This window comes from Salmo trutta, chromosome 16 (assembly GCF_901001165.1).
Source record: "Salmo trutta chromosome 16, fSalTru1.1, whole genome shotgun sequence".
NCBI classification, from domain to species: Eukaryota; Metazoa; Chordata; class Actinopteri; order Salmoniformes; family Salmonidae; genus Salmo; species Salmo trutta.
In genome coordinates this window covers 8,281,136-8,302,588 of record NC_042972.1, presented here as the reverse complement: position 1 = coordinate 8,302,588, position 21,453 = coordinate 8,281,136, and the positions used below count along the sequence as shown (strand labels likewise).

The 21,453-nt window shown below is 44.4% G+C and overlaps 1 protein-coding gene across 2 annotated transcripts in view; it reads left to right on the top strand.

Annotated features, from left to right (window-relative positions):
- Positions 1-21,103, top strand: part of LOC115150027 (semaphorin-3D) — a 125,516-nt gene extending 104,413 nt beyond the window's left edge. The window contains exons 12-19 of one of the 2 annotated variants that reach the window (XR_003867035.1): positions 30-252; positions 6,927-7,015; positions 10,603-10,644; positions 13,055-13,212; positions 15,727-15,791; positions 17,584-17,717; positions 18,050-19,276; positions 19,323-21,103. Coding sequence is in view for 1 of the 2 variants with exons in the window: in XM_029692901.1 (XP_029548761.1) it covers positions 30-252; positions 6,927-7,015; positions 10,603-10,644; positions 13,055-13,212; positions 15,727-15,791; positions 17,584-17,717; positions 18,050-18,508 (1,170 nt within the window). In the remaining variant the exon portion in view is untranslated. Of the gene's footprint in view, positions 1-29; positions 253-6,926; positions 7,016-10,602; positions 10,645-13,054; positions 13,213-15,726; positions 15,792-17,583; positions 17,718-18,049 lie in introns of both variants that reach the window. The other variant, XM_029692901.1, reaches the window with a different exon arrangement.
- Positions 21,104-21,453: the final 350 nt, after the last annotated feature.

Sequence of the window (21,453 nt, the reverse complement as noted above, 5' to 3'; positions counted from 1 at the left end):
AACTTTTAATGGTCATTTTCTTTCCCCAGTGTCCCAGTGAGACGTATGATCCCCTCCACAAGTCTACTCGTGACTTCCCTGATGACGTAGTGAGCTTCATGAGGGGTCACCAGCTGATGTGGGAACCCATCCTTCCCATCACCCGCCGACCCGTCTTCACCCACGTCAATGTGCCCTACACCCTACGTAGGGTGGTAGTGGATAGGGTGGATGCTGAGGATGGGCAGTATGATGTCCTACACCTGGGCACAGGTAAGAGAGTGTGTGAACGTGCTACACACTACGAAGGGTACAGGGATAAAGTGGAGCTGGGGTGTAGTGTAGCAGTGAACAGTGTTCCCTACACCCTACGAAGAGTGGTAGTGGATAGGGTGGATACTGAGGATGGACAGTATGATATAATACACCTGGGCACAGGTCAAGCAAGAGAGAGGGCTGTGATAGTGAACACGGACCAGATACCAACAGAAGGCTGTGATAGTGAACACGGACCAGATAAACACAGAAGAGAGGGGACTGATACCAACAGTAGAGAGGGGGACTGATACCAACAGTAGAGAGGGGACTGATACCAACAGTAGAGAGGGGGACTGATACCAAGAGGAGAGAGGGGACTGATACCAACAGTAGAGAGGGGACTGATACCAACAGTAGAGAGGGGACTGATACCAAGAGGAGAGAGGGGACTGATACCAACAGTAGAGAGGGGGACTGATACCAAGAGGAGAGAGGGGACTGATACCAACAGTAGAGAGGGGACTGATACCAACAGTAGAGAGGGGACTGATACCACCAGTAGAGAGGGGACTGATACCAACAGTAGAGAGGGGACTGATACCAACAGTAGAGAGGGGGACTGATACCAACAGGAGAGAGGGGACTGATACCACCAGTAGAGAGGGGACTGATACCACCAGTAGAGAGGGGGCTGATACCACCAGTAGAGAGGGGGACTGATACCAACAGTAGAGAGGGGACTGATTCCAACAGTAGAGAGGGGGCTGATACCACCAGTAGAGAGGGGGACTGATACCAACAGGAGAGAGGGGACTGATTCCAACAGTAGAGAGGGGGCTGATACCACCAGTAGAGAGGGGGACTGATACCAACAGTAGAGAGGGGACTGATACCACCAGTAGAGAGGGGACTGATTCCAACAGTAGAGAGGGGACTGATTCCAACAGTAGAGAGGGGACTGATACCACCAGTAGAGAGGGGACTGATACCAACAGTAGAGAGGGGGACTGATACCACCAGTAGAGAGGGGACTGATACCACCAGTAGAGAGGGGACTGATTCCAACAGTAGAGAGGGGACTGATTCCAACAGTAGAGAGGGGACTGATTCCAACAGTAGAGAGGGGACTGATTCCAACAGTAGAGAGGGGACTGATACCACCAGTAGAGAGGGGACTGATACCACCAGTAGAGAGGGGACTGATACCAACAGTAGAGAGGGGGACTGATACCACCAGTAGAGAGGGGACTGATACCAACAGTAGAGAGGGGACTGATACCAACAGTAGAGAGGGGGACTGATACCAACAGGAGAGAGGGGACTGATACCACCAGTAGAGAGGGGACTGATTCCAACAGTAGAGAGGGGGCTGATACCACCAGTAGAGAGGGGGACTGATACCAACAGTAGAGAGGGGACTGATACCACCAGTAGAGAGGGGACTGATTCCAACAGTAGAGAGGGGACTGATTCCAACAGTAGAGAGGGGACTGATAACACCAGTAGAGAGGGGGACTGATACCAACAGTAGAGAGGGGGACTGATACCAACAGTAGAGAGGGGACTGATACCACCAGTAGAGAGGGGACTGATTCCAACAGGAGAGAGGGGACTGATACCACCAGTAGAGAGGAGGACTGATACCAAGAGTAGAGAGGGGGAATGATACCAACAGTAGAGAGGGGACTGATACCACCAGTAGAGAGGGGACTGATACCACCAGTAGAGAGGGGACTGATACCAACAGTAGAGAGGGGGACTGATACCAACAGTAGAGAGGGGACTGATACCAACAGTAGAGAGGGGACTGATACCAACAGTAGAGAGGGGGACTGATACCAACAGTAGAGAGGGGACTGATACCACCAGTAGAGAGGGGACTGATTCCAACAGTAGAGAAGGGACTGATACCAACAGTAGAGAGGGGACTGATACCAAGAGGAGAGAGGGGACTGATACCAACAGTAGAGAGGGGATTGATACCAACAGTAGAGAGGGGGACTGATACCAACAGTAGAGAGGGGGACTGATACCAACAGTAGAGAGGGGACTGATACCACCAGTAGAGAGGGGACTGATTCCAACAGTAGAGAGGGGACTGATACCAACAGTAGAGAGGAGGACTGATACCAACAGTAGAGAGGGGGACAGATACCAACAGTAGAGAGGGGACTGATACCAACAGTAGAGAGGGGGACTGATACCAACAGTAGAGAGGGGACTGATACCAACAGTAGAGAGGGGGACTGATACCACCAGTAGAGAGGGGACTGATACCAACAGTAGAGAGGGGGACTGATACCAACAGTAGAGAGGGGGACTGATACCAACAGTAGAGAGGGGGACTGATACCAACAGTAGAGAGGGGGACTGATACCAAGAGGAGAGGGGACTGAGACGAACAGTAGAGAGGGGGACTGATACCAACAGTAGAGAGGGGACTGATACCAACAGTAGAGAGGGGGACTGATACCAACAGTAGAGAGGGGGACTGATACCAACAGTAGAGAGGGGACTGATACCAACAGTAGAGAGGGGGACTGATACCACCAGTAGAGAGGGGACTGATACCACCAGTAGAGAGGGGACTGATACCACCAGTAGAGAGGGGACTGATACCAACAGTAGAGAGGGGGACTGATACCAACATTAGAGAGGGGACTGATACCAACAGTAGAGAGGGGGACTGATACCAAGAGGAGAGGGGACTGAGACGAATCTCTCAGTCTATTTACTCTCAGTGAGATCATAATGGTTTTGGGAAGGTCTACTTTATGCTGGATGGTCACCATCGGTTACAGTTAACCAAAACGAAAGCAGAACAACACGACTTCACTACACACACAACGAGATTGTAAAGAGAGTTTGCTCAGACTGTCTAGGCGGCATGGTATAGCAGGTCCTTGGTAACCCTGTAGTACCCTGGAGAAACAGGGTAATAAACAGACCCTATGAGAGATAGAAATCTAATGAGGATTTATAGTGGCAACCTGAGTGGCACTAGCAACTGTTACACCCTGACAGTACCGGGTTCCTTCACCCAGTCCCTGTCACCTCTAGGAGCTGTTAGCTTTGTCCTCAGCACACAGAGTGGAGAGCTTTTGTGTGAAGAGCTGTGTGTGGAGTGTGTGTGTAGAGTGTGTGTGTAGAGTGTGTGAATTAATTAATTAAATGAATTAAATTGTATTTTCATGTCAAATCGTCAGATGGCAACCCATCTCCTTTTTCTTAACTCTTCTTGAACTTTCTCTTCTCTTCTTGAACTGCATTGTTGGTGAGGGGCTTGTAAGTAGGAAATTCACTTTAAGGTCTACACCTGTTGTATTTGGCACATGTGACAAATGGAATTTGATTCGATCCCTTATGGGATTAATTGATACAAAAACAAAAATTACAATGATTCGCTATGGTAATTAAATGATCATTCTTCTTCTGGTGTTCTCTGCATTGCTCATCGCTTAAAGAGGTCATCCAAACAATAATTACATCCCTAGAGCAGTAAAATAATACACAGTCAAAAGTTTTAGAACACCTACTCATTCAAGGGTTTTTCTTTGTTTTTACTATTTTCTATATTGTAGAATAACAGTGAATACATCAAAACTATGAAATGACACATATGGAATCATGTAGTAACCAAAAAAGTGTTATATATATATATTTTATATTTAAGATTATTCAAATAGCCACCCTTTGCCTTGATGACAGCTTTGCACATTCTTGGCTTTCTCTCAACCAGCTTCATGAGTTAGTCACCTGGAATGCATTTCAATTAAGAAGGTGTTCATTAGTTGAATTTCTTTCCTTCTTAATGTGTTCCAGCTAATCGTTTGTGTTGTGACAATGTAGGGGGGGGGGGGGGGTAAACAGAAGATAGTCCTACTTGGTAAAAGACCAAGTGCATATTATGGCAAGAACAGCTCAAATAAGCAAAGAGAAACGGCAGTCCATCATTACTTTAAGACATGAAGGTCAGTCAATATGGAACATTTCAAGAACTTTGAAAGTTTCTTCAAGTGCAGTCGCAAAAACCATCAAGCACTATGATGAAACTGGCTCTCATGAGGACCGCCACAGGAAAGGAAGACCCAGAATTACCTCTGCTGCAGAGGATAAGTTCATTAGAGTTACCAGCCTCCGAGATTGCTGCCGAAATAAATGCTTCACAGAGTTCAAGTAACAGACACATCTCAATATCAGCTGTTCAGAGGAGACTGCCTGAATCAGGCCTTTATGGTTGAATTACTGCAAAGAAACCACTACTAAAGGACACCAATAAGAAGAAGACACTTGCTTGGTCCAAGAAACACGAGCAATGGACATTAGACCTGTGGAAATTTGTCCTTTGGTCTGGGGTTCAAATATCAGATTTTTGGTTCCAACCGCTGTGTCTTTGCCACCGTAAAACATGGAGGAGGAGGTGTTATGGTGTGGGGGTGCTTTGCTGGTGACACTGTGATTTATTTAGAATTCAAGGCACACTTAACCAGCATGGCTACCACAGCATTCTGCAGCGATACACCATCCCATCTGGTTTGGGCTTAGTGGGACGATCATTTGTTTTTCAACAGGACAATGACCCAACACACCTCCAGGCTTTGTAAGGGCTATTATACCAAAAAGGAGAGTGATGGAGTGCTGCTTCAGATGACCTGCCTCCACAATCCCCGGACCTTAACCCAATTGAGATGGTTGGGGATGAGTCAGACCACAGAGTGAAGGAAAAGCAGGCAACAAGTGCTCAGCATATGTGGGAACTCCTTCAAGACTGTTGGAAAAGCATTCCAGCTGAAGCTGGTTGAGAGAATGCCTAGAGTGTGCAAAGCTGTCATCACGGCAAAGGGTGGCTATTGGAAGAATCTGAAATATAAAATATATTTTGATTTGTTTAACACTTTTTTGGTTACTACATGATTCCATATGTGTTATTTCATAGTTTTGATGTCTTCACTATTATTCTTCAATGTAGACAATAGTAAAAATATAGAAAAACCCTTGAATGAGTAGGTGTTCTAAAACTTTTGACCGGTACTGTACATATATACATACATAACATATACAGTTAACATGTGTGTAGAGTGTAGAGTGTGTGTAGTGTGTGTAGAGTGTGTGTGTGTAGAGTGGGTGTGTGTGTAGAGTGTGTGTGTGTGCAGAGTGTGTGTGTGTGCAGAGTGTGTGTGTGCAGTGTGTGTGTGTGTGCAGAGTGTGTGTGTAGAGTGTGTGTGTAGAGTGTGTGTGTGTGTAGAGTGTGTTTGCAGAATGTGTTTGCAGAGTGTGTGTGTAGAGTGTGTGTAGAGTGTGTTTGCAGAGGAGTGTCTGTCTTAAAATGATTCACTTAGAATAGGGTAAAGTTCAAGACACACATACACACACACACACACACACACACACACACACACACACACACACACACACACACACACACACACACACTGGACTGGCAGTGTTGGTTCTTCACGATAATGTCAGGATGGTCCCAGGGCGGGGAGTCATTATCCTGGGGAAAGGGTTACCGTGGGAACTTTCCTGTGGCTCAACAACTAATCTGAGACTGATGAACCAGGCCATGCTGGGCTCCAACGGCCCAACTCACCTTAGTGGAATCACTGTTCCATAGCCCTGCACTCTGCCATTCAAACCTCTCTGCCTGACCCCTGGTGGAACTCAGACTGAGTCAAGTCTCTACCGTAGGTAGGCATCATCAGATCAACACAACCTAGGGCTTCAGTTTGAGGATTTTCCATTGAGATTCTCATCACTTGAATTAAGACATAGTGAATCGTGTCAGTATAAAGAGTGTGACTAGTCAAGGCAAGCGAGCGAATGTCTGGTGAGATGAATGGAATCCCGTGATTTAGTAGCATTAGCAGCATTGAAACAGAGTCATTCATCAAGCTGAGGTAGATGGCTGAGCTCTCTCTGTCTGAAGACTCTCCTCTTAGCGGGAACGTTGCTATGACCTCTGATCAACCCTTGAGGTTAAATATTGTAAAGTAAAAAATCACACACCACCCTGTTATCACTGTTAATGAGTTTAGTTTGGGCCGACACACACAATTTAACTCAACAAACATGTACACACACACACTCGCACACAAACAAACATGTACACACACATACACTAGACAATGCTTCTAAGTAATGATCACACCACAGCATCAATGCATGAAGCACACAGTCAGGAGGAGTGGTTCGTCAGGCAGGGTGGTTGTTCAGGCAGGGTGGTTGTTCAGGCAGGGTGGTTGGTCAGGCAGGGTGGTTACTCAGGCAGAGTGGTTAGTCAGGCAGGGTGGTTACTCAGGCAGGTTGGTTAGTCAGGCAGGGTGGTTTGCCAGGCAGGGTGGTTAGTCAGACAGGGTGGTTGGTCAGGCAGGGTGGTTAGTCAGGCAGGGTGGTTAGTCAGGCAGGGTGGTTCGTCAGGCAGGGTGGTTCGTCAGGCAGGGTGGTTCGTCAGGCAGGGTGGTTAGTCAGGCAGGGTGGTTCGTCAGGCAGGGTGGTTTGTCAGGCAGGGTGGTTCGTCAGGCAGGCAGGGTGGTTGCTATGACATAGGGACTTTTAACCCACCGTTTGCATATGAAGATAACTTGCTGTATAAGACATCAAATGTATTTGGTTGTTGTTACCTGCGTAGGAAAATCATATACACACCTGTCGCTCAGTTACTTCCTGCTTTTCTTCCTCCTGTTCAGATGATGGCAAGGTGCTGAAAGTGGTGTCTGTCCCCAAAGACAACTGGGAGACTGAGGAGATCATTCTGGAGGAGCTGACCGTCTTTCAGGTGAGATGCCTGCTAGGGTTTGACCATTACATCTTCTCTGATTCCATTTCAATACCTCTCAATTCAGGAAGGACACTGAAATTCCAAGTCCAATCTTCTTCAATCCTTTTCAATAAAGAAAATGTAGATTTTGAATTTGGTTTATTTTCTGAATTGACTTGAATTGAAATGGAATTGACCCCAACCCTTTTACCAACTCAGACGATTAAACTGCTAAAGTTTCAACTTCAGGAGGAATAGGAAGTACATCTGAAATAGGCCCAGTCCAGAAACATTACTGTACATCACAGGAAGTACATCTGAATCATGCCCAGTCCAGAAACATGTACTGTACCTCACAGGAAGTACATCTGAATTAGGCCCAGTCCAGAAACATGTACTGTACCTCATAAGAAGTACATCTGAATTGGGCCCAGTCCAGAAACATGTACTGTACCTCACAGGAAGTACATCTGAATTGGGCCCAGTCCAGAAACATTACTGTACCTCACAGGAAGTACATCTGAAATAGGCCCAGTCCAGAAGCATTTACTGTACCTCACAGGAAGTACATCTGAATTGGGCCCAGTCCAGAAACATTACTGTACCTCACAGGAAGTACATCTGAATTGGGCCCAGTCCAGAAACATTACTGTACCTCACAGGAAGTACATGTAGATCTGACAGAAATGGATAGGTAATAGTAGCTCCACCTTGTCCTCTGATAGACTATGTTGGAATTATAGACTACTAGCAATTTGATAGACTAATAGGAAATTCCACCATAGTATGCCAATCAAATTCTCTCAGATCTACAGGAGTGCCTAGGGGTAGGGACTAGGAGATAAGGCCTAGGGGCTAGGAGATAAGGAATAGAGGATAAGGCCTAGGGGCTGGGAGATAATGCCTAAGGGCTAGGAGATAATGCCTAGGGGCTAGGAGATAAAGCCTAGGAGATAGGAGATAAGGAATAGAGGATAAGGCCTAGGGGCTGGGAGATAATGCCTAAGGGCTAGGAGATAATGCCTAGGGGCTAGGAGATAAAGCCTAGGAGATAGGAGATAAGGCCTGGGGGCATGGAGATAAGGCCTAGGTGCTAGGAGATAAGGGTTAGGGAATAGGACCTAGGGGCTAGGAGATAAGGCCTAGGGGCTAGGAGATAAGGGCTAGGGGAGAGGAGATAAGGGCTAGGGGATAAGGCCTAGGGGCTAGGAGATAAGGCCTTGTGGCTAGGAGATAAGGGCTAGGAGATAAGGCCTTGTGGCTAGGAGATAAGGGCTAGGAGATAAGGCCTTGTGGCTAGGGGTTGGTTCTGGACCATCCCATAGATTTGTTTTCTCAAGTTTCCCAGTACCATGCCATCTTTTGACCTGTCTGCCATGTCATCTGTTCTGAGATCAGCACTGGCTGTTGTTTCCATTGGGGCAATCAAATACTTGACCAAAATAACTAACGAACCCCCTAAGAGGAAAAACAGATACAGAACCATTTTTCCCAGGGTTTCCCAAATAAATAGACAGACTATCTCCTATTAGGGAAGAAGAGAACAGGGAGCGAAGTGTGGAACAACAACGACATAGGACAAGATGGCCGTGTGTATTTATTGGAGTTAAGCTGTTTAATCCTCTCTTAACAAACAAGAAGATGAATGTCAGGGCCAGTATTCACAGTCAGAGTCTCAGAGTAGGAGACTTTGATCTAGGAATCAGTTTTTGCCTTTCATAATGAATAAGATCCTATGGACACGGGGACCTGATCTTTGTGAATACGGGCTCCGACTAAGAAAAAAAACCTGACAGTATGCTCTTGGATAGGGTTGAACCACAAACATACTTATACATGACATCATTGGGTTTAACATGGGAGGTTTTAGGGGGTTGACTTCAATATGACCTGGCAGTGTCAGGCCCTGGGTAGGATGTTAACCACATAGCTCATTAGACTGGGTTGGGGTTAATACACAGAGTTTGAGAGCAATGAGTCTTCCTGAGGGAAGAACAGAGGTCCGTGTGTGATTCTGTGTGTGTGTGTGTGTGTGTGTGTGTGTGTGTGTGTGTGTGTGTGTGTGTGTGTGTGTGTGTGATTCTGTGTGTGTGTGTGTGTGTGATTCTGTGTGTGTGATTCTGTGTGTGTGATTCTGTGTGTGTGTGTGATTCTGTGTGTGTCTGTGTGTGTGATTCTGTGTGTGTGTGTGATTCTGTGTGTGTGTGTGTGTGTGCGTGTGATTCTGTGTGTGTGTGTGTGTGTGTGTGTGTGTGTGATTCTGTGTGTGTGTGTGTGTGCGTGTGATTCTGTGTGTGTGATTCTGTGTGTGTGATTCTGTGTGTGTGTGTGTGATTCTGTGTGTGTGTGTGTGTGTGATTCTGTGTGTGTGTGTGTGTGTGCGTGTGATTCTGTGTGTGTGTGTGTGTGTGTGTGTGTGTGTGATTCTGTGTGTGTGTGTGTGTGTGTGTGTGTGTGTGTGATTCTGTGTGTGTGTGTGTGCGTGTGTGTCATTGTGTGTGTGTGTGTGCGTGATTCTGTGTGTGTGTGTGTGTGTGTGATTCTGTGTGTGTGTGTGTGTGATTCTGTGTGTGTGTGTGTGTGTGTGTGTGTGTGCGTGTGATTCTGTGTGTGTGTGTGTGTGTGATTCTGTGTGTGTGTGTGTGTGTGTGATTCTGTGTGTGTGTGTGTGTGTGTGCGTGTGATTGTGTGTGTGTGTGTGTGTGTGTGATTCTGTGTGTGTGTGTGTGTGTGTGCGTGTGATTCTGTGTGTGTGTGTGTGTGTGATTCTGTGTGTGTGTGTGTGTGTGTGATTCTGTGTGTGTGTGTGTGTGTGCGTGTGTGTCATTGTGTGTGTGTGTGCGTGATTCTGTGTGTGTGTGTGTGATTCTGTGTGTGTGTGTGTGTGTGTGTGTGATTCTGTGTGTGTGTGTGTGATTCTGTGTGTGTGTGTGCGTGTGTGTCATTGTGTGTGTGTGTGCGTGTGTGTGTGATTCTGTGTGTGTGTGTGTGTGTGTGTGTGTGCGTGTGTGTGTGAGTGTGTGTGTGATTCTGTGTGTGTGTGTGCGTGTGTGTGTGTGTGTGTGTGTGCGTGTGTGTGTGTGATTGTGTGTGTGTGATTTGCGTGTGTGTGAGTGTCAGCGTGTGTGTATGTGTGTGTGCACGTGTGTGTGTGTGTGTGTGTGTGTGTGTGTGTGTGTGTGTGTGTGTGTGTGTGTGTGTGTGTGTGTGTGTGCGTGTGGCCTGCGCCTGGTAGAGAGTTAGCTAGCTAGCTAAGAGAATGTGTGTGTATGTATGTCCTCATCCCTCTAAAGGCTATCTGAATAGGATGCAGCTCACTTGGACTGCCAGGGGACACTGACTCACAATGACACCATGTTGAAATGAACCACTCAGTCAGATTATGTTGGTAATAGTGTGCCTTGGTATGTGGGTTCTCTGGAGCAGCCTTTTAATTCATTATTTCACACACACACACACACACACACACACACACACACACACACACACACACACACACACACACACACACACACACACACACACACACACACACACACACACACTAAATATTGTCTTGTGTGATGTCGACCTGTGTGTTAACCCATTGTGTTCTGATCCTGCAGACTCAGGCCCCCATCCTTAACATGGAGCTGTCTACCAAACGAGTAAGTCTGCTGTGTGCGAGTGTGTGTGTGTGTGTGCACGTGCGTTTGTGTCCGCGTGTGCGTGTATGTGTACGCGTGTGTCCGCGTGTGCGTGCGTGCGTATGTGTGTGTATGCGTGTGTCCCTGTGTGCGTACGTGTGTGTATGTGTGTGTACGTGTGTGTACGTGTGTGTACCTGTGTGTGTGTGAGTGTGTGTGTGTACGTGTGTGTGTGTGAGTGTGTGTGTGTACGTGTGGGTACGTGTGTGTGTGTAAGTGTGTGTGTGTACGTGTGTGTGTGTGAGTGTGTGTGTATACGTGTGGGTACGTGTGTGTGTGTGAGTGTGTGTGTGTACGTGTGTGTACGTGTGTGTGTGTGTGTACGTGTGTGTGTGTGAGTGTGTGTGTGTACGTGTGGGTACGTGTGTGTGTGGGAGTGTGTGTGTACGTGTGTGTGTGTGAGTGTGTGTGTGTACGTGTGGGTACGTGTGTGTGTACGTGTGTGTGTGTGAGTGTGTGTGTGTACGTGTGGGTACGTGTGTGTGTGTGTGTACGTGTGTGTGTGAGTGTGTGTGTGTACGTGTGGGTACGTGTGTGTTTGTGTGGGTGGGTGGTCATCCTCAGTTAATAGTAAATGTAACAGTAACATACCATTCCAGTAATGATTACAAACAAATAGATGATTGATTTCAGTATAGGAGCTTCAGCACTGTTTACACATAGTTTGTCCAGCAGTAGACTCCTCTCAGAGTACGTTGGGAAGAGACTTGAAAAATCCCACAAAATCCAGATTCTACGTGTAAATGTTTTAAATACATCAAATCACATTTCATTTTTTTGTCACATGCGCCGAGAAATGCTTACTTACAAACCCTTAACCAACAACGCAGTCCAAGAAATAGGGTGAGAATATATTTACTAAATAAACTAAAGTAAAAAATATACTAATAAAAAGTAACACAATAAAATAACAATAATGAGACTATATACAGGGGGTACCGGTACCGATGTAGGGGTACTGGTTAGTCAAGGTAATTTGTACATGTAGGTCGGGGTAAAGTGACTATTCATAGGTAATAACAACAGAGAAGCAGCATTGTAAAACAAAGGGGTGGGGTGTCAATGTAAACAGTCTGGGTAGTCATGTGATTAATTACTCAGCAGTCTAATGGCTTGGGGGTAGATACTCTTTGAAGAGGTAGGGTTTCAGATGTTTTCGGAAGACGGACAGGGACTCTGCTGTCCTAGCTGGTTCCACCATTGAGGCTGCCAGGACAGAGAAGAGCTTTGACTGGGCTGAGTGGGAGCTGCCCTCCCGTAGGTGTGGGAGGGTCAAGAGACCAGAGGTGGCGGAACGGAGTGCTCAGGTTGGGGTGTAGGGTTTGAGCATAGCCTAAAGGTAGGGAGGGGCAGTTCCTCTTGCTGTTCCGTAGGTAAGCACCATAGTCTTTTAGTAGATGTGAGCTTCGACTGGAAGTCAGTGGAGTGTACGGAGGAGCGGAGTGGGAGAACTTGGGAAGGTTGAACACCAAGTCAGCGTTCTGGATAAATTGCAGGGGTTTGATGACACAAGCAGGGAGCCCAGCCAACAGCGAGTTGAAGTAGTCCAGACGGGAGATGACAAGTGCCTGGATTAGGACCTGTGTCTCTTCCTGTGTGAGGTAGGGTCGCACTCTCTGGATGTTGTAGAGCATGAACCTGCAGGAGCGAGTCACTGCTTTGATGTTTGCAGAGAACGACAGGGTGTTGTCCAGGGTCACTCCAAGTTTCTTAGCACTCTGGGAGGGGGACACCATGGAGTTGTCAACCATGATGGAGAGGTCTTTGAGCAGACAGGTCTTCCCCGGGAGGAAGAGCAGCTCTGTCTTGTCGAGGTTGAGCTTGAGGTGGTGGGCCAACATCTGAGCTGAGATATTTGCCAGGAACGCAGAGATGCGTGCCGCAACCTAGGTGTTAGAAGGGAGAGAGGAGAAAGGTAGTGGAGTGTCATCCACATAGCAATGATAGGAGAGACCATGTGAGGATATGACAGAGCCGAGTGACTTGGTGTATAGAGACAAGAGGAGAGAGCATAGAACCGAGCCCTGGGGGACACCAGTAGTGAGAATACGTGGTGCAGACACAGATCCTCTCCACTCCACCTGGTAGGAGCGACCTGCCAGGGAGGATGCAATCCAAGAGTGTGCAGAGCCTGAGACGCCCCACCCTGAGAGGGTGGAGAGGAGGCAGAGCCTGAGACGCCCCGCCCTGAGAGGGTGGAGAGGAGGCAGAGCCTGAGACGCCCCGCCCTGAGAGGGTGGAGAGGAGGATCTTTACAGTAACACTTTTAGCAGCACTATGACAATTCAATATAATTCAATAGGAATCAATTACATTAATTAAAAGTACATTACATTTAGTTAAATCCTCTCCCCTGTTTGTGTGTCTACAGCAACAGGTGTACGTGAGCAGTGACGAGGGAGTGGTCCAGTTACCACTGCAGCGGTGTGAGCTGTATGGTAGAGACTGTGCTGACTGCTGTCTGGCCAGAGACCCTTACTGTGCCTGGGATGGGAACACATGCAACCGATACTTCCCCAGCAACAAGAGGTAACTACTCTACTTAGATTAAAAGACCAAAACAGCAATATTGATCTCCACATCAAATCTTTTTACTATTATAGTAGAAAACCAATAACATCAAACATATAATTAACATAACAATAACATCTAACATTTAAGAGTCTTCCAATTATCTTATTACTGTTTTTGACACTTGTATCATGTTGTATTGTATTGTATTGTATCATGTTGTTTTGTGTTGTTTCATGTTGTATCATGTTGTATTGTATCATGTTGTATCATGTTGTATTGTTTCATGTTGTATCATGTTGTATTGCATTGTATCATGTTGTATTGTGTTGTATTGTATCATGTTGTATCATGTTGTATTGCATTGTATCATGTTGTATTGTATCATGTTGTATCATGTTGTATTGAATTGTATCATGTTGTATTGCATTGTATAATTTTGTATTGTATCATGTTGTATCATGTTGTATTGAATTGTATCATGTTGTATTGCATTGTATCATGTTGTATTGCATTGTATCATGTTGTATTGTGTTGTATTGTATCATGTTGTATCATGTTGTATTGTATCATGTTGTATCATGTTGTTTTTTGTTGTTTCATGTTGTATCATGTTGTATTGTATCATGTTGTATCATGGTGTATTGTGTTGTATTGTATCATGTTGTATTGTGTCATGTTGTATCATGGTGTATTGTGTTGTATTGTATCATGTTGTATTGTGTCATGTTGTATTGCATTGTATAATGTTGTGTTGTATTGTATCATATTGTATTGTATCATGTTGTATCATGTTGTATCATGTTGTATCATGTTGTATTGTGTTGTATTGTATCATGTTGTATTGCATTGTATAATGTTGTGTTGTATTGTATCATATTGTATTGTATCATGTTGTATCATGTTGTATCATGTTGTATCATGTTGTATTGTGTTGTATTGTATCATGTTGTATTGCATTGTATAATGTTGTGTTGTATTGTATCATATTGTATCATGTTGTATCATGTTGCATTGCATTGTATAATGTTGTGTTGTATTGTATCATGTTGTATCATGTTGTATCGTGTTGTATCATATTGTATTGTATCATGTTGTATTGTATTGTATCATGTTGTATTGTATCATGTTGTATTGTATTGTATCATGTTGTATTGTATTGTATCATGTTTTATTGTATTGTATCATGTTGTATCATGTTGTATTGTATTGTATCATGTTTTATTGTATTGTATCATGTTGTATCATGTTGTATTGTATTGTATCATGTTGTATTATGTTTTATTGTATCGTGTTGTATTGTATCATGTTGTATTGTATTGTATCATGTTGTATTGTATTGTATCATGTTGTATCATGTTGTATTGTATTGTATCATGTTTTATTGTGTTGTATCATGTTGTATCATGTTTTATTGTATTGTTGTCACAAGCGTCGATGAAAGGGGACCAAAGCGCAGCGTGTTGAGTGCTCATCTTCTTTTATTTACGTAATAAAGTGAACACTTAAACAAAAATAACAAACTACAATCAACAGTTCCGTAAGGTTCACAGACTATACAGAAAACAACAACCCACAGGAAAAAACAGGCTACCTAAGTATGGTTTCCAATCAGAGACAACTGACGACACCTGCCTCTGATTGGAAACCATACTCGGCCACACAAAGAAAAACTAACATTGAAAATGAAAACTAGAACATATCCCCTGGAAACAAACAAACCCCAAAACACACAAAAACAACACCCCCTGCCACGCCCTGACCATACTACAATGACAAATGACCCTTTTTACTGGTCAGGACGTGACAATTGTATCATGTTGTATCATGTTGTATTGTATCATGTTGTATTGTATCATGTTGTATCATGTTGTATCATGTTGTATCATGTTGTATTGTATCATGTTGTATTGTATCATGTTGTATCATGTTGTATTGTATCATGTTGTATCATGTTGTGTTGTATCATGTTGTATTGTATCATGTTGTATCATTTTGTATTGTATTATGTTGTATCATGTTGTATCATTTTGTATTGTATCATGTTGTATCATTTTGTATTGTATCATGTTGTATCATGTTTTGTTGTATCATGTTGTATTGAATCATGTTGTATCATGTAGTGTTGTATCATGTTGTATTGAATCATGTTGTATCATGTAGTGTTGTATCATGTTGTATTTTATCATGTTGTGTCTGGGGCAGCAGGGAATCCTAGTGGTTAGAGCGTTGGATTAGTAACCGCAAGGTTGCAAGTTCAAATCCCCGAGCTGACAAAGCAGTTAACCCACTGTTCCTAGGCTGTCATTGAAAATAAGAATTTGTTCTTAACTGACTTGCCTCGTTAAATAAAGGTACAAATATTCTGTTGTGTTTTTTTGTTTGTGAACCCCGGGAAGAGTTGCTGTTGCTAAATCAACAGCTAAGGGGGTTCCTAACAAATGAACAAACAAACTTACTGCTACAGTCTAAAGCTGTCAGAGTTATGACATGGTTATGACACCCAGGCTGTCTGCTATTTTATCTCCTCAGGCGAGCTCGGCGCCAGGACGTGAAACATGGGGATCCGATGAGCCAATGTTACGACGCAGAAGACGGTAATGTGTGTGTGTGTGTGTGTGTGTGTGTGTGTGTGTGTGTGTGTGTGTGTGTGTGTGTGTGTGTGTGTGTGTGTGTGCGCGTGTGCGTGTACGGGGCTACAATGAGCCAGTGTTGCGATATAGGACAAGTTACAGAAATGAACACTAAATGTTTCTATGTCTGTCTATGATATGTACTGTGTGTCTTTGGCTGCAGCTGGCGCCTGCCTGGCAGCCAGCCTCAGTTCACTAGGTAACTTAGCTAATATTAACTTAGCTCATAATACAGCATATTGGTTTGCACTAAGTGGCAGCGCCAGTCAACCTCAGTTCACTAGGCTCCTATGACCATGTCTGATGTAACCCGTCTCAGTTCACTAGACTCCTATGACCATGTCTGATGTAACCCGTCTCAGTTCACTAGACTCCTATGACCATGTCTGATGTAACCCGTCTCAGTTCACTAGGCTCCTATGACCATGTCTGATGTAACCCGTCTCAGTTCACTAGACTCCTATGACCATGTCTGATGTAACCCGTCTCAGTTCACTAGACTCCTATGACCATGTCTGATGTAACCCGTCTCAGTTCACTAGACACCTATGACCATGTCTGATGTAACCCGTCTCAGTTCACTAGACTCCTATGACCATGTCTGATGTAACCCGTCTCAGTTCACTAGACTCCTATGACCATGTCTGATGTAACCCGTCTCAGTTCACTAGACTCCTATGACCATGTCTGATGTAACCCGTCTCAGTTCACTAGACTCCTATGACCATGTCTGATGTAACCCGTCTCAGTTCACTAGGCTCCTATGACCATGTCTAATGTAACTAGGGCTGGAAGGTAGCCTAGTGGTTAGAGTATTGGGCCTGTAACCGAAAGGTTGCTGGATGGAATCCCAGAGCTGACAAGGTAGAAATCTGTTGTTCTGCCCCCTGAACAAGGCAAGTTAACTCACAGGCTGTCATTGTAAAATAAGATCTTGTTTTTAACTGACTTGCATAGTTGAATCTTAATTCACGTAGCTCTTCATCTTAGCTCATGATACTGTATATTAGTTCAGTCAGTTGCAGTTTCCCCCTCTCCTTCCTGAAATTCAAAATGATTTGATAGTGTCTTACGCATCCCGTTGTATCAAGATGTAACCTATGTGAAATGGCTAGTTAGTTAGCGGTGGTGCGCGCTAATAGTGTTTCAGTCGGTGACGTCACTCGCTCTGAGACTTGAAGTAGGGTTTCCCCTTGCGTCGCAAAGGGCCGTGGCTTTTGTGGCGCGATGGGTAACGATGCTTCAGTGGGTGTCAGTTGTTGATGTGTGCAGAAGGTCCCTGGTTCGAGCCCGGGTTGGGGCGAAGAGAGGGACGGAACCTACACTGTTACAAAGACAAATCTACACATCCTGCTCTTTAGCATTTTACATTTCAGTCATTTAGCAGACACTCTTATCCAGAGCCACTTTACAATGTCATCTTGGAACCCAAATCTTGTACAGAGACTATTATGAATGTGACTACAGCTAGAGGATCTTCATTTGATCACCCTCTGGCAGGAGAACTAAATATTGTAGTGTATTTGAGGTTTAAAAAGCCTTTTGAAGTTTGTCATTTCTACTTTGAAATGTCAAGCTTGATTTTCCCTTACAATTTTTTTTTTATCAACCCCTACATAAATATCAATTTATTATAATGCACATAATAATTCACATTTCCTGTTGCTGCAAGATTATTTTTCCTTCTGTAGCAAGCTGGCTCAAGTTAAGATCCTACATCTGTACTACAAAACTCTCATCATCCTGTTCTTTGCAGGTTCTGAGTCGGTGGAAGTGAAGATGGTATACGGAGTGGAGAGTAACTCAACCTTCCTAGAGTGTACACCCAGGTCCCAGCTAGCTACAGTCAAGTGGACAGTACAGCCACCACAGGCTCACGTCAGCAGAGAGGTGAGAGACGGACATCTCTCCATGTTAGCTTTATGCTAACTAAGGCCTGGGACCTAACGCACAAACTGACATCTTTATCAACTCATCATCTGTACCATACATTAGAACAATACGTGATGTGATGTCCTTTATGTCGTAAACGCACTGACTTTTATCTGCAAGAACTCTGTTTGGTGGAAACATACCACTGGTGGGAAAATTGAGATGTTTTCTTTCTGCAGATTTTAGAATGTCCGCATGAAAATCTGTTGCCAATTGGCTGGAAGCTAATATTGACTAATATTCATCTAATAATGAACCTTTTCTTGTCTTGCCCTGCTGTCCTTGTCCAGCTGCTCCAGAGTGAGGATCGTATGGTCCACATGAAGCGTGGTCTCCTGGTGCAGCGACTGGAACCAGGGGACGCTGGCCTCTACAGCTGTACCACCCTGGAGCACTCCTTCTCCCAGGTCCTGGCCCGCTATAACCTCCAGGTCATACCCCAACAGAGCATGACAGCATCCCAGGCCAAGGAAGCTGATCCTGGGGCTGGGGGAGCAGGACTGAGGTGGGGCCCTGGAGGTCCTGGGAGCCACACCCAGAGCCACGCCCAGCTCTTCAAGAATTATAAGGACCTGCACATGATGGGCGCGGCTAGGATGAGCGTGGACGAGTACTGTGAGCAGATGTGGCACCGGGAAAAGAAGAGGCAGCAGAAGCTGCGTCAGCTCAAGTGGAAACAGACCCAGGTGGACAACCGCAAGGCCAGGGTGAGACGGCACCACTCCACTGAGAACATCACAATACAATGACCTACGGACGGGGATGGACAGAGACTTTTGGTTTACGTCTGAAATGTCACCCTAATTCCTATAGAGTGCACTGCTTTGGACCAGGGTTCTTAGGCCTAAGGTAGTGCCCTTTAAAGGAGATAGAGAGTTATTGTAGATGTAACTCTGGAGATGAAGGGAATGTGTACAGCAAGACCTCAGTGGTAGTGCTGCACATGAGCAGACCCTTTGCTTTGCTTTGAACAGATATGTACGCTTAATATTATTATCAGTCTGTTAACCTTTTTGTCCATAGAAGTATAATTTTGATATAGATGTTCTGGATGTATATTCCTCCTCAATCCTGATCCCCTGTGTTCTGTGTGTTCTGTGTATTCTGTGTAGACAGGATCGTTCTTTTTGTACCCGGACCGACCCGTTAAAGTCTATTATTGCTCTCTGGACTGGTAGGTTTGTTTACTGAATAAAAGCAGGCTGGACTGTTCTCCGTCACGCATGTTGAGGGCAAATACACTGTCCCAGAACTACAACCACAGGTCTCCAAGAACTACAACCACAGGTCTCCAAGAACTACAACCACAGGTCTCCAAGAACTACAACCACAGTTGTCCCAGAACTACAACCACAGGTCTCTAAGAACTACAACCACAGTTGTCCCAGAACCACAACCACAGGTCTCCAAGAACTACAACCACAGTTGTCCCAGAACTACAACCACAGGTCTCCAAGAACTACAACCACAGGTCTCCAAGAACTACAACCACAGTTGTCCCAGAACTACAACCACAGGTCTCCAAGAACTACAACCACAGTTGTCCCAGAACTACAACCACAGTGGTGGTTGTACAGTCAGTGTGTTAGACAGAGCTGTGGACAGTGTGATGTGGTTGGTCCCTTCCATCTTTCTCAGTGTCCCATTCTGTCTTCAGACACCCTCAGCAATACCGGTTAACATGTTTGCACTTACCATATCATCATGACAGCATTGAAATATGCTGTATGTAGAGAATGTAATGCAATGTACAGCATATACATTGAAAATGTATATTGGTAGGGTCACTCGCCTGCGTTATGGACTGTATCTACCTTGACTTAGTTTTTTCAAACACAAAACTATTATTTTTATTAAGAAAAATCTTTCAATGTAAAGCATTTGGTAGATACTTTTTTGTGTGTGTTTGGTTTTCACTTGTTAATCAAAACTCAGAAATAGAACCGTACAGGTAATACATTCATACTGTACACTCTTATCTAGAACCTAAAATGGTTATTTGGCTATCCCCATAGGAGAACCCTTTGTAGAACATGGAACCATGGAACCCAAAAGGGTTCTACCTGGAACCCAAAAGGGTTCAACCTAGTACCAATAAAGGGTTCTACAAAGGGTTTTCCTATATGGATAGCCGAAGAACCATTTTACTTTCTGTATAGCACCTTTTTTTTTCGAAGATTGTACTCCAATACACTTTTGACATGAAATCTGTGGAATAACTCACATGCTATTCTATGGTTTTAGATGAAGTGAAGATACCTGCTTTTCATATCTTAGAGGAATGAGAAAAACAGCTTTATGAGCAAAAAATGATATACGCATTTGTGGTTGAAAATCATGATGAATAAGTAGAGAGGAACCTGAAAAACACAAAGGAAGTCCGGCTCACACTAGACTTCACTTCTGGTAATCATCACTGATCACATCATTTAACAGTAGTGGGACCAACTGGGTAACAAACCCTAGTGCAGTAGATTCACTAAACATACAAACAATATGTATTTTCAACATCTTGTGCTCACTGTGAATGGACATGTTCAACTTTGTATGGACTGTGTCACTTGTTGTTTATCATACAGTTACCACCATCTAGTGTTGGTTGTTGTACACTGCACAAGAAAGTTACGGTAGACCACACGTTTTATTATACAGTGCTGTCATTATTTAAGCAAGAATGCAATCTATTTATTCTATGTATGTGTACTGTACACAGACTTACTATAAGAGTCAAAGCAGTATATATTATAAATCCATACTGGGAACTATTTTCAGTGAAGCACACTTTTTAATATTCCTTATTTACACATCATGGTAGATAATGGTTTGGTGATGCATTAGAATAGAATGCATCGTAATTTCATGTGTCATAATGCTTTGCTTTATGAGGTAAATCTGATATCTTTATAAGGAAAGATTGGTTCCTGAATTTGGACACATGACTATAACGTATAAAAGCCACCCATTCACAGAGAACCAACTGATTAGGGGAACATGAATATGTGCTGCATTATTCTGAAGAAATATCTGAATGTAACCAATGATGTGTCTAAACCCTGGATGGCTAGTAGCCACAGGGGGCTCTGTAATGAAGCCAATGAGCAGCCATCTTGGTACTCCTCTTCCATTGTAATGAAGCCAATGAGCAGCCATCTTGGTACTCCTCCTCCATTGTAATGAAGCCAATGAGCAGCCATCTTGGTACTCCTCCTCCATTGTAATGAAGCCAATGAGCAGCCATCTTGGTACTCCTCTTCCATTGTAATGAAGCCAATGAGCAGCCATCTTGGTACTCCTCTTCCATTGTAATGAAGCCAATGAGCAGCCATCTTGGTACTCCTCCTCCATTGTAATGAAGCCAATGAGCAGCCATCTTGGTACTCCTCCTCCATTGTAATGAAGCCAATGAGCAGCCATCTTGGTACTCCTCCTCCATTGTAATGAAGCCAATGAGCAGCCATCTTGGTACTCCTCCTCCATTGTAATGAAGCCAATGAGCAGCCATCTTGGTACTCCTCCTCCATTGTAATGAAGCCAATGAGCAGCCATCTTGGTACTCCTCTTCCATTGTAATGAAGCCAATGCACAGCCATCTTGGTACTCCTCCTCCATTGTAAAAAAGATTTTGGAAGCTATAAAAATGCATTTACTAATGTCTACATTAATTTTTGACATCTTTATTCTATTGCAGACACCT